This window comes from Entamoeba histolytica, genomic scaffold (assembly GCF_000208925.1).
Source record: "Entamoeba histolytica HM-1:IMSS scf_1104750518527 genomic scaffold, whole genome shotgun sequence".
Lineage (NCBI taxonomy): Eukaryota > Evosea > Mastigamoebida > Endamoebidae > Entamoeba > Entamoeba histolytica.
In genome coordinates this window covers 1-11,032 of record NW_001915269.1, presented here as the reverse complement: position 1 = coordinate 11,032, position 11,032 = coordinate 1, and the positions used below count along the sequence as shown (strand labels likewise).

Below are 11,032 nucleotides of genomic sequence, written 5' to 3'. Positions count from 1 at the left end.
AAAAACAAACAATATTGAAAGATTTAATTGTTACAACACAATGTTCAATCAAATCAGAGAATAGTCGGACAGAAGTAATGGACTATTATATGACTCTTCTTTCAAAATATTCAATACTTCAAGGATGTTTTGAAACGTTCATTAATTGATTTTTTAGAGTGCTTAAATGGAATAGTTTACTTCAAACAATCAATTAGTCTATTCCTCCAAGATCATAGTCATCTTCTTGACTCTTGAACTCATTAATCTTTCTTCTCATCTTTGATTCATCATCCCAAGTCACAAAATCTTCTTTTTTTCTTGAAACAATATATGCTGGATTTCTAATCACATCTGGTCCAACTTTGATATGACCTTGTTGAATTAATGTCTCTGCTTGTGTAACATCAGTCACCATTTTTTTTGCCTTTACAACAATGGCTAATCTTCTTCTACAAAAGTCAGAGGCATGAATAACATCAATCATATGTAATCCCTTTTCGGGTAATATAATAACCCCTAAGTCATATCTAACATCAATTATTACTGTGGTACTTATGAAGGATATTTTGAATTATCAAACAAACAACCTGTCACAAATTCTTTTTGTTAATACCATACGAAATGCATCATCTTTAGGTAATTTTTGTAACAAAAAACTAAGTTTTCTTAAATTTAATACTGCTTTTTCATAAGCTTCAAATTCACTTTCGTCATGAATGTGAAATCGAGCCATAATTCCTGCTTTTCTAATTCCTTTATCACGACGCCAATCAACAAAATCAACTTTTTTCAATAATTTTGACTCATGATATTTAAGCTTTCTCACCATTAATTTCTTTTATGTTTTTATGTTGTTTCAGGGTTATGGTATTTTTATAGTTCTTTTTATTATTCTCTCTATTATTAATAAATTGTGTTATAAATAACGATATTCAAGAATCAAAACAATCTTTAAATTAACACATTTTGACTTTTTGACACATTTCATGGCTTGTTGATGTGATAAAGTCAAGTGATTGAGTGTCATACAATGTCATTAACTTCATCGCAACTTCATTACAACGTCCAGTTGCTCCAATTGTCTCAAATTCATCACATTTCTTTTTGAGCAAATCAAAAATGATATTTTGTTTCTTTTTTTCAAATACAGCACTTCTTATTGTTTTAGCTAAAGCAAAACATCTCTCACATAATTTCCCTTTTCCTTTATTCTTTTCAAAATGAGTATTAATCCTTTCTATTTGATATAATCTATCTATACTTCGTTTAACAACTCTTCTCCATTCATCGTAATTAATTCTTAAATCTTCAATTAATGGATCATTCATTTGAACACCTTCTCCAAGTTGTTTTGCTGCAATATCTAATTCTTTTAATGCATATTTTAATAACTCAAGATTTAATTGTTTGATTCCATTAATCCCTTTACCTATCTCTGCTTGAGCTTTCCAATGAAATTCAGCTTCCCATTGTTCTCCTTTCTTACCCATTTTTTCACAATATTTTCTTAGTCGTTCAAATGCATTCTTTCGTTTTAAAATTCCTTCTGCAATCTTAATTGCCCAACCACTGTGTGCTCGAACTAATGTCTCTTGAACATATCTACGAATCTCCTCTATTCCCATTTCCAACATTCTAACATCATTGTTAGCAATGTCTAATTCACCAACAACATTTCTTCCTTTTTGAACTGCAATTTTCAACCATTCTCTTCTTTGGAGATGTCGTTTTAATTCTTCTTCAATGGCTTTACTTTCTTCAACAACAACTCGTCTAAACTTGTTTTCTTCAAGTCGACTTTCTTGTTCTTGACTACTATTCATTGGTCCAATAATTTCTTTCCCATTAACCTTTTTCCACATGTTATCATTGCCAGTTATACTCTTTGCTTGAATTCTAACACCATTCATCATGCCATTATTTCTTTGAATTGCACTTCGTTCTGAAAGAATAACCATTGTTTCACCAACAACAGTGATTCTTTCAATAGATTTTCTGATTAATTTTCTTAGCTCAATAACAATACTATTTTCTGCTTCTTTGACATGTTTTTTAATGATTTTTTTTCTTTCTTCCAATTCTTTTAATTGTATTTGAATATGTTTTTGTTCTGCTGCAGAAATTCCAGTAAACCTTAATCGTTCGTGATGTTTTTTTATTTGAAGTTCAACATCTAATAGTTTTTCTCTCCAACTTCCAACTAAATCTATTAATTTCTTTCTTTGTTCATTTTCTACTTCAAATAATTCTTTCTTTAATAATGTTTTTTTGACATTTGCTTTTTTAACTTCTTGTTTCAATCCATTTTGTTCCGCAATCTTTTGGATAGTTCGATTCATTAAGATTTTTGTTTTTAACTTTAGTTGTTCTAATTTCTTCTTAGTAACATGGTGATTGATTGGGGGATGACGTGCTGCTTTTTGTTTGACAAGATCAAGATTAATCTTGTCAATTTCTTCACGAAAAGTTTCTTTTGCCTTTCTAATGTTTGTTGCAGCTTTATTTCCTTGTGCTCTTTGAAGGGCTTCATCGACATACATTTTTCTATATTTACTAATACTTTTACTTATTTCTTTTGCCATTTTCTTTGCATTTGAATTAATTCGTTTTTGTTCATTAGCTAATTCAATTTCAATCTTTCTAATTTTTCCTGATAATTTTGGGATTCTTTTCTTATCAATTTGATCTTTAGAATGTACTAATTTCTCTAATTCTTTCTTGTAGAATGTTAAGTGAAGTTTAAGATGTTCTAAATGATGTGTATGAATTAATTCAGTAGGACTTTTTGAGAGTTGTTTATCTATTCGTTTTGAAACTAATTTTTTAAATCGTTCTAATTCAGGTTTTGTAATTTCTAATTTCTTTTTTTGTTTTAATGTTTCAGCAAAACACAAAGAGATGAAGAGAAGTATAAAAGAAATGATTTTCATAGTAAAATCAACTTTAAAATGATTTTTAAGATTTTGTATAAATTATATTTATATTTTGATGTTTTCTAAAAACGAAACTAAAAAAAAAAGAAGAACTTAAAAAATATTTATTTTAATCAGATGGAGCGATTGAAGATTTCTTTAATTGAATTAATTCACAAAGAATTTTGTCTTCATTAGAAGATTTTTTAAGATAATTATAACGTAATTTGAATAATTCTATTAAACGAATAAGATCTTTACAAATAGGTTCTTTTGAAGTATAAAGGAAAGAATAGAATTTTTGCATAGTTAAAGCCTTTAATAATTGTAAGAAAATATTTTCAGAAGAAGTTATTTGAATTTGAGTTTGTTGTATTTGAGATGAATATTTTTCTTTTAATAGTTTTAAGAGATGAATTGCCATATCTTCTAATACATGATTCATTTCAAAGAGAACTTCTCTAACATTATCAGCATTTTCATTTTTAGATAAGTCAACCACAGTTGAAATAATAGAAGTATTGATTGGATTAACTTCAATTATTTTTGTTAATATTCCATTTTTCATTTCATTAGTTTCAATTGGTACGAAAGGAGAAATAGTAACAGTTTCAATATTGTTTAATATAAAATAACTTCTAAGTAAATTATAAAGATCATCCATTAATACTGTAGTTTTTAATAAATTTAAAATGTCATAACTAATTCTTTGATGACCACTATACTTCATTTCATTAATTTGATTTTTAATTTTATTAGCAAGTTTAAGTGATATAGTGTAATTATTTTGACATATACATTGAAGAATTTTACTAATATATTTAATTGGTTGTTGGCTCATTCTAGTAAATATTGGTTCTTCTAAAAGATTTTCTTTTATTTCTTTAGTTAATTGAATTTCACCGTCATTACTTAATGAAGCTTTACAAATTGTTTTAGTTAGTAATTTCATAAATGAACTAAGATCAGGTAAATAATTTTCATTAAAAATATCGTTTCCAGTTAATCCTTCAATATATTTAATTAATTCTTTAATTATGTTATTCTTTAACATAAATTCTTCTACTTCTTTACTTGATTTAAAACAATAATATAAGATTATAAAGAACTGTTTTAAACAATAAATGTTGTTTGTACTTTCACTTATTAAATTACTCATTTGTTTAACAAATAAAATAACATTTTGATTTGAACCATTTTTAATAAACCATTTACATAAATAAACTACTCTAATTCTACTTCTTTCACTTTGATTCTTTATAATACATTTTGTAATATCAATTTGTTTCATAACATCATTTGCATATATGTTCTTTCCATTTTCTTTTAATTCAATTAACAATGGATCAATTAAATCAAATAAATCTTCTCTTGATAAATTTATTATATTTAGTATAAATGTACATACAAATAAATTCATTTCACTTCCAATTGAAACTTTTAATAATTCTACATCATTATAAATTATATCACTTAACATTTCAATTCTTTCTTCTTCTATACTTGGATTTAATTTAATTCCAACTATATTTTCATTTTCTTCTTTATTGATACGTGAATAAACAAAAATATATCCTGATGATTTATTCCCTCCTCCAATTCCTGCTTCTTTTACTCTATTAAATGGTACTGAACAAACATGACTATCATTACATTCTAACCATCCTTCTTCATTTTTAATAAAACTAAAATAATGTCCAGCATTTGCACTTCCAATATGAACAATAACACCAATTAATTGATATTCTTGATTACATCCATATTGACTTAAATTAATAATTTCATTAAATGAACATTCTTCATTATTTTTAATTGTAGAGAAATGATCACTTGCAATACTAAATCTATTTAATTGTAATAATAAATATTGTGGTGCATTTTTAAGTTTATTTTGTTTTATTGCAACAATATATTTTCCATCATCTGTTTTAATCATATTTTCTCCATTAAATACTTCTTCTCTGAAAAATGATTCTAATGATAGTTCAACACTCATTCGTAAAGGAAGAAATAGTTCTCTTGATTCACTTTCATGTGTTTTTCTATATGGAACATTTTTATCAAGAGAAGAAATAACATCATCAAATTTACATGTAAAACAGTCAAATATTTGACTTCCTTTAAGTGCTTCTTCAATACAATCAAATAATAAATTTATAAAATCATTTGTATCATGTTGTATTGTTATTAAATCATTTCTATGTTTATAATTTTGAATTGATTCAATTAGTTGAATAGTAGAATAAGTTTTTTTTGATCCAATTGACATTTCTGTAAATAAAATTTGTAATTGACGAATAACTTCTATGGCAAGATCTTTGGAATAATCAATAAAGTCTTCTTCTTCTTCTTCCATTTTATTAGTAACATAAACATTATATTTATCTAAATTTCGTTTATTTTTATTTGTTAGAATAGTTATATTTTGGCTATTAGAAATAGAATTCTTTTTTAGTTTATTTGAATTAATTTTTAATTCATCACAATTAATTTCAAGAATATTATCTCTAAATATTTTCATATTGTATAATTGTTGTAAAGCAGAATTAATATAACAAGTAGCTCCATGATTATAAAATCCAACATGACCATGTCTATGTTCATCTTGTGAAGATAATTCATTTAATGGAACAATTTTTTTAGGATGTTTTTTATAAATAATGTCAATTAATGTATCAAATATATTTTGTTTATTAACTTTCATAAAATTAAAAAAATGAATAACAGCATGTCTACTTGGATAACTAACAATAGAAATATCTTCAATATATTTTTGAATTAAAGTATTTGAAATTGTTATAATTTCATTGTCTGTTAAATATTCTATAAGAATTTCTAATATTTTAATACAAAATGGTAGTCTAATTTCTTTGTGTGTAAAATTTTCATTACAAAAATTGATAATTTCTTTACAATTTTGAATTAATTGAATAACAATATTTTTATGTATTTTATGTTGTTGTAATATTTTGCTAAGTTCACAAAGAATTAAATACCATTGAGAAAGAATTGTTGATTCTTTTAATTGGTTTATAGTAAATAAATGACTTATTACTTTATTAAGAAAAGTATCAAATGTATTGTTTTTAATAAGACTTTCAATAACTAATTTACTAATTTTAGGAATAATACATTGCATTTCAATATTACTTTGATTTGATTGAATTATATTTTTTAATACTAAATATAATCTTTCTCCATCTAAAAAGTGTTCACTTCCTTCAATAGAATTAATCATTTTCATTATACTTTCTAAAATACTTAATGATTCTTGACTTCCTGCATTTTTTTCAATACAAATAACACATTTTTCTATTATTTCAAAATAATCGTTATTTGATTCTTTATTACTTTGACAATATTTCCCATAGATTTTTCCTATTAAATCTATTCCTTCAATAGAATTAATTTCATCAAGATATTTAAAAATCCATTCAATACAATAATTATTTATTTCTTCTTCTTGTTCAATTGTTTGTAAAAAATAAATTAATTCACTTCCTTTTTTTTTAATATCTTTTCCTTCTTTTAAAAGTTTTACTTCATTTTTAATAGAAATAATAGTTGGTAATCTCATTAAGATAAACCATATTATTTGTTTAATTGATTGATTTCCATTATCATAGATACTAAATAATTCTTTAATATCTTCTTGTTGAATTACAAAATCAACTAATGAATTATGTTCTACTTTTTTCTTCATAAAACTTAAATCAATCCCTTTAAATTTAATTTTGGATAAATCCTTATTCAATTCAAGTTCAATATCTTTTTTATTTTCTAATAATTGACTCATTGCTTTATCAAGTGAATGATACATTTGAAGTGCTTTAGTTGCTAGTTCATTTGAAACTTCACAAACTTCCATTAATTTATTAACATCACTTTGACTAATTTGTTCAATTGGTTTTTGATCAATTACTTGTTTAGATTTTAAGTTTGATAATTTTTCTTTTATATTAACATTAACCACATGTAATATTTCTGTTAAAGGAATATTAAGTTCTCCAAGTGTTGATTTTTTTGTTATTTTTTGTTGTGTTAATAATGTATCAATTCCATTTAATTCTGTAATTCCATTAATTTGTGATAAAATTTCTTCAATTGTACTATCTCTTTCTCCAATAACGTTATATTCTTTTCCATTATATAATACAGTATATTCTAATTTTTGTTTTCCAATACTTTGATGATGGTTTTCTTCATTTCTTAATAAAAGTTGTAATATTCTTAAATAATATATTTGTGGGTCTTCTTTAATCCAATTCATTAATGTTTTATAAGCGTCTTCTCTTTTTGCATTAAATAATATTTCTTTAAAAAATTTTTCACTTTTAACAATAGCTGTAGGTGATTGTAGATTTTTCATTATTTTTTTTAATACATTTAGCCATTCAAGACTTTCTAATGACTCTATTGTATTATAGTAGTTCTCTTTTTTCTCTAATTTATATATCTTTTCTATTAAAAGAATAATTAAATCAATTCCATTTGTACTATCAAATATACTTTTATTTTCTTCTGTAATTTTATCACTAAAAGCAACTATTTCATATTCTAATAAAACTTCATTTGGTGTATTTAAAATATTACAAAAGAATGATATAATTAAATCTTTAAATGAAATTGCTATAGTGTCAACTAATAATATCCAAAGTTCATTTATATATTCAAAACAATCTTCTATATTAATATTAATATATAACTTAATTGCTTGAAGACAATATCTTAATACTTCCATTTGAACTTCTTTACATTCTTGATATATTACTTCTTGAATTAATTGTAAAAATATTAAAATATCTATTCCATCAAAATTACATTCTTTTTCTAATGAAAGAACAATACTTTTTAAAATGAATAATAAAGAATATGTTTTTTTCCTTTTCTGAGAATTTTCTACTAATCGTTGATATAAAAGAATAAATAACTGACTTGTTCTATTCACATTAAGCGTTCCAATTGTTTGATAATTTATTTCAATTGCTTCATCTGTTAATAGACTATTAATCGTTGTAGCACATTGATCACCTCCAAGGTTTAATAACTGAACACATTCAACAGAATTTGGTTTATACATTCTTATCATTTGTTTCATTTCTTCTGTAAGAGTGACTTTATTAATAATAAAGTTTATAACAACTTTCCTAAGAGTATTATTTTTAGTCAATTCTAATAACTTCTTAAAGAAGTTAATTGGGTCTGAACTAAGTCCATGTTCAATAAATGGTATTATTTCATTAAATTCTATAACATTATTAGGTGAAAGGAATGGTTCTATTATCTCATAATCATAAATACCACAAGATTGAATTAATGACAATTGGTCAGAACGGGTATACATCCCAATGACTTCATGAAACTTTTTTTTAAACTTTAGTTTTATTGAAGGAAAGTCATTAATAATACTGAAAAACAATTTCTTTGATTCTAAAGAAACTATGCTATAATATCTAATACATAATTCAATGAAAATATTATAAAATATTTCCACTAAAATGACTTCTTCATTTCTTATAAAAGCAAAAATGATTGGAAAACTTTCATTGATATAAAAATTTGCAAATTGTTTATCAAATACATTAATATTTACATTTTCTAATTCCATTTTTAAATCTATAATTTCACTTATGTTAATGGAATCATCTCTTTCAATTTTTTTAATATGTGTTTTGATGATGTCTATGTATCTTTGACTCACATCTCCCATTTTCTATCTTCTTTTGAGTTTTTTAGTTCTTTTTCAAACATAGTAATACAAAAAACATTTTTTTTTTGTTTTATTTTATGAAGTTTGAGATTTTTTGATATGTATTTTCACGAGTAGTTTGTATTTAATTTAATAACTAGTAAAAAAATAATAAAAGAATAATAAAAAATAAATCACCAAATCGAACTAGAATAATGAAAATAAAGTGAATGAGTGAAATTAAATACAAAAAACTCACAACTAAACTTGATAAAGGATTGAATCTTTGTCTTTTTGAAACAATATTCAATTGGAGACAAGTTAATGGATTAAAACACGATGACTATACAAGATATAGAAGATTTTGTTCACGTAGAATTAAGAGAATAAGACAAAAAGTCCAATTAATCAATAAATGGGAAAAAAAACAATTTAAACAATTAAAGTTAGTTGCTGAACATATGAAAACTTCAGAATGTTTAATGATTCCTTTATTAAAAGTAGAAAGATGTTGGGCATATGCTAATGAACTTCAACCTGTTGATGAAACTGAAGCAAGAAAAGGACATCATCAAAAAAGAAGACTTCACAAAATGAAACAATATTGTGAAGAATTTATTGGATTAATGAAAGGATGTAATAAAAGAACTCAAAGAGAAATTACAGCATATAATTTATATATGAAAGGAATGGTAGCATTTGAAGATCATCAATACGAAGATGCATTAAAGTATTATTTTAAAAGCATTACTATCATTGGTTATATTGATGCAGAGATGAGTGAAGAAAGTAAAATTATCTTTAGAGATATTGTAGATGATGCCAATGCTAAAATCAGAGTTTGTAAAAGTGAAGGTACAGAAATTAAAGAAGAAGAAGAACTTAAAGAAATTGAAAAGTGGAAAGTTGTTGATGGAGAAGCTCAACTTTTCTCTATTCCTGATGATCTTATGAGAGATGTTATGAAAAAGTATAGAGATAGTAAAAATAAAGGAATTGTAGAACGAATGAACATTATCCAGAAAGCAGTAAGTCATTGTAATAAAATGATTTCTAATAAAAAAATTGCTAATAGAATGATGTATAAAGAGTTATTAGATTATGCTAGAGAAGAGAAATATAAATTAAGTGTTGCAGAAATTATTGAAAACATTAATGAATTAGAAAAGCATTTAGGACAATTTTCTCTTGGAAGTGAACATATAGACTCAAATGGAAAATTAGATATTGTTATGGCTGAATATTCTAAATTAATTTATATGGAAAAGAAAAAACCAAATCCTAAAACTTGGCAAATATCAAGTTGGCAATGCTATCAGAATTATTATCATTGTCTTTCATTATTTAACCAAAATAAATTAAAAGAAAGTTATACCCAACTAAGAGAACTTATTGATACTATCGACGAATTAACTCCTTCTGTTGAGGCTTCAGAAAGAAAAAGATTAGAAACTACTTTAACTTGCACCCATCAATTAGTTGTTGAATTGTTAAAGAGTTTATGGAAAGAAAAAACAGGAGATAAGGCTTTAATGATTGATGCTTGTTCACAATATTTAGAATATCCTTCATTAGAAAAGAAAGGATGGTTCTCATGGTGGTAATTCATTCCTTTTTAATACTTCATTCGTTTATTCTTTTTAATAATTTATTATTTCAATGACTATAATTTAATCACTGTATTTTATTTAATTCATTGAATAAATCATCCAAAATAAGAGTCATAAGAGATGAACTATAATAAAATATTTATTAATGTCTAATTCTTTCATATATAATTAGTTTATTTAATTTAATGCTATTTGTTGAGAGTTAAATAAAAGACATGAAAAACATTTAAATTTTTTGAATGAAAATAAGTAATTTATTGATGAGACTGCTCTCCGAAAATGAATAAAGGAGCAAACTCGAAAGGGTCTTGACCAGTATCACTTCTTCTAATAGGAACAGGGACAATAGGAATATTAACATTTGAAGGTTCGTGTACAATAGCTGTTTCTTTAAAAATATTATTATTATATCGGTCTTCTAATTTAACAGAACCAACGTCATTAGGTTTGAATCTTTCATTACGTTGGAGTCTAAACTCTTGAAGTGGTGTTCTATTCATTCTAGCGTTACAAGAATCAAATCTCCTTCTTACAGTAGTTAAACCATTTTCAAAGAAATCATCTCCTTCATGTATTTCTTGAACAATTTTCATTGGACTAATGCCATTTGAACGAGGGGTGTGAGGTTGTTTTAGTTGTGCACGATAAGGATTTTCTTGATTTCGTAATAATGAAGAACGTCTTCTTGTAATACGAGAACCACTTCCACTTCGTTCTCTTTTATGAATATTTTCAAATGCTTTTCTGAAAGAATCAGGAGTCATAGGGGGTAATTGGAATGGATTAGGACATGTGATATTGACAACTTCACCCATTGTAATGCAGACGTACAAATATCA

At 24.7% G+C, this 11,032-nt stretch overlaps 5 protein-coding genes across 5 annotated transcripts; 1 reads left to right on the top strand and 4 right to left on the bottom strand.

The window, feature by feature from the left end:
• Positions 1-193: 193 nt before the first annotated feature.
• On the bottom strand, positions 194-811 carry EHI_146820 (U3 small nucleolar ribonucleoprotein subunit, putative; the record flags this gene model as incomplete). Its single annotated transcript, XM_001914238.1, has 2 exons — positions 194-509; positions 567-811. The coding sequence occupies 2 exons, from the start codon at positions 809-811 to the stop codon at positions 194-196; spliced, it is 561 nt and encodes a 186-aa protein (XP_001914273.1).
• Positions 812-938: 127 nt separating this feature from the next.
• EHI_146810 (uncharacterized protein) lies at positions 939-2,912 on the bottom strand (the record flags this gene model as incomplete). Its single annotated transcript, XM_646088.2, has 1 exon — positions 939-2,912. The coding sequence occupies one exon, from the start codon at positions 2,910-2,912 to the stop codon at positions 939-941; it is 1,974 nt and encodes a 657-aa protein (XP_651180.2).
• Positions 2,913-3,024: 112 nt separating this feature from the next.
• On the bottom strand, positions 3,025-8,502 carry EHI_146800 (ubiquitin carboxyl-terminal hydrolase, putative; the record flags this gene model as incomplete). The annotated part of the gene is made up of 1 exon (XM_651128.2): positions 3,025-8,502. The coding sequence occupies one exon, from the start codon at positions 8,500-8,502 to the stop codon at positions 3,025-3,027; it is 5,478 nt and encodes a 1,825-aa protein (XP_656220.2).
• Positions 8,503-8,813: 311 nt separating this feature from the next.
• On the top strand, positions 8,814-10,187 carry EHI_146790 (uncharacterized protein; the record flags this gene model as incomplete). The annotated part of the gene is made up of 1 exon (XM_644087.1): positions 8,814-10,187. The coding sequence occupies one exon, from the start codon at positions 8,814-8,816 to the stop codon at positions 10,185-10,187; it is 1,374 nt and encodes a 457-aa protein (XP_649179.1).
• Positions 10,188-10,447: 260 nt separating this feature from the next.
• On the bottom strand, positions 10,448-11,008 carry EHI_146780 (uncharacterized protein; the record flags this gene model as incomplete). Its single annotated transcript, XM_001914237.1, has 1 exon — positions 10,448-11,008. The coding sequence occupies one exon, from the start codon at positions 11,006-11,008 to the stop codon at positions 10,448-10,450; it is 561 nt and encodes a 186-aa protein (XP_001914272.1).
• Positions 11,009-11,032: the final 24 nt, after the last annotated feature.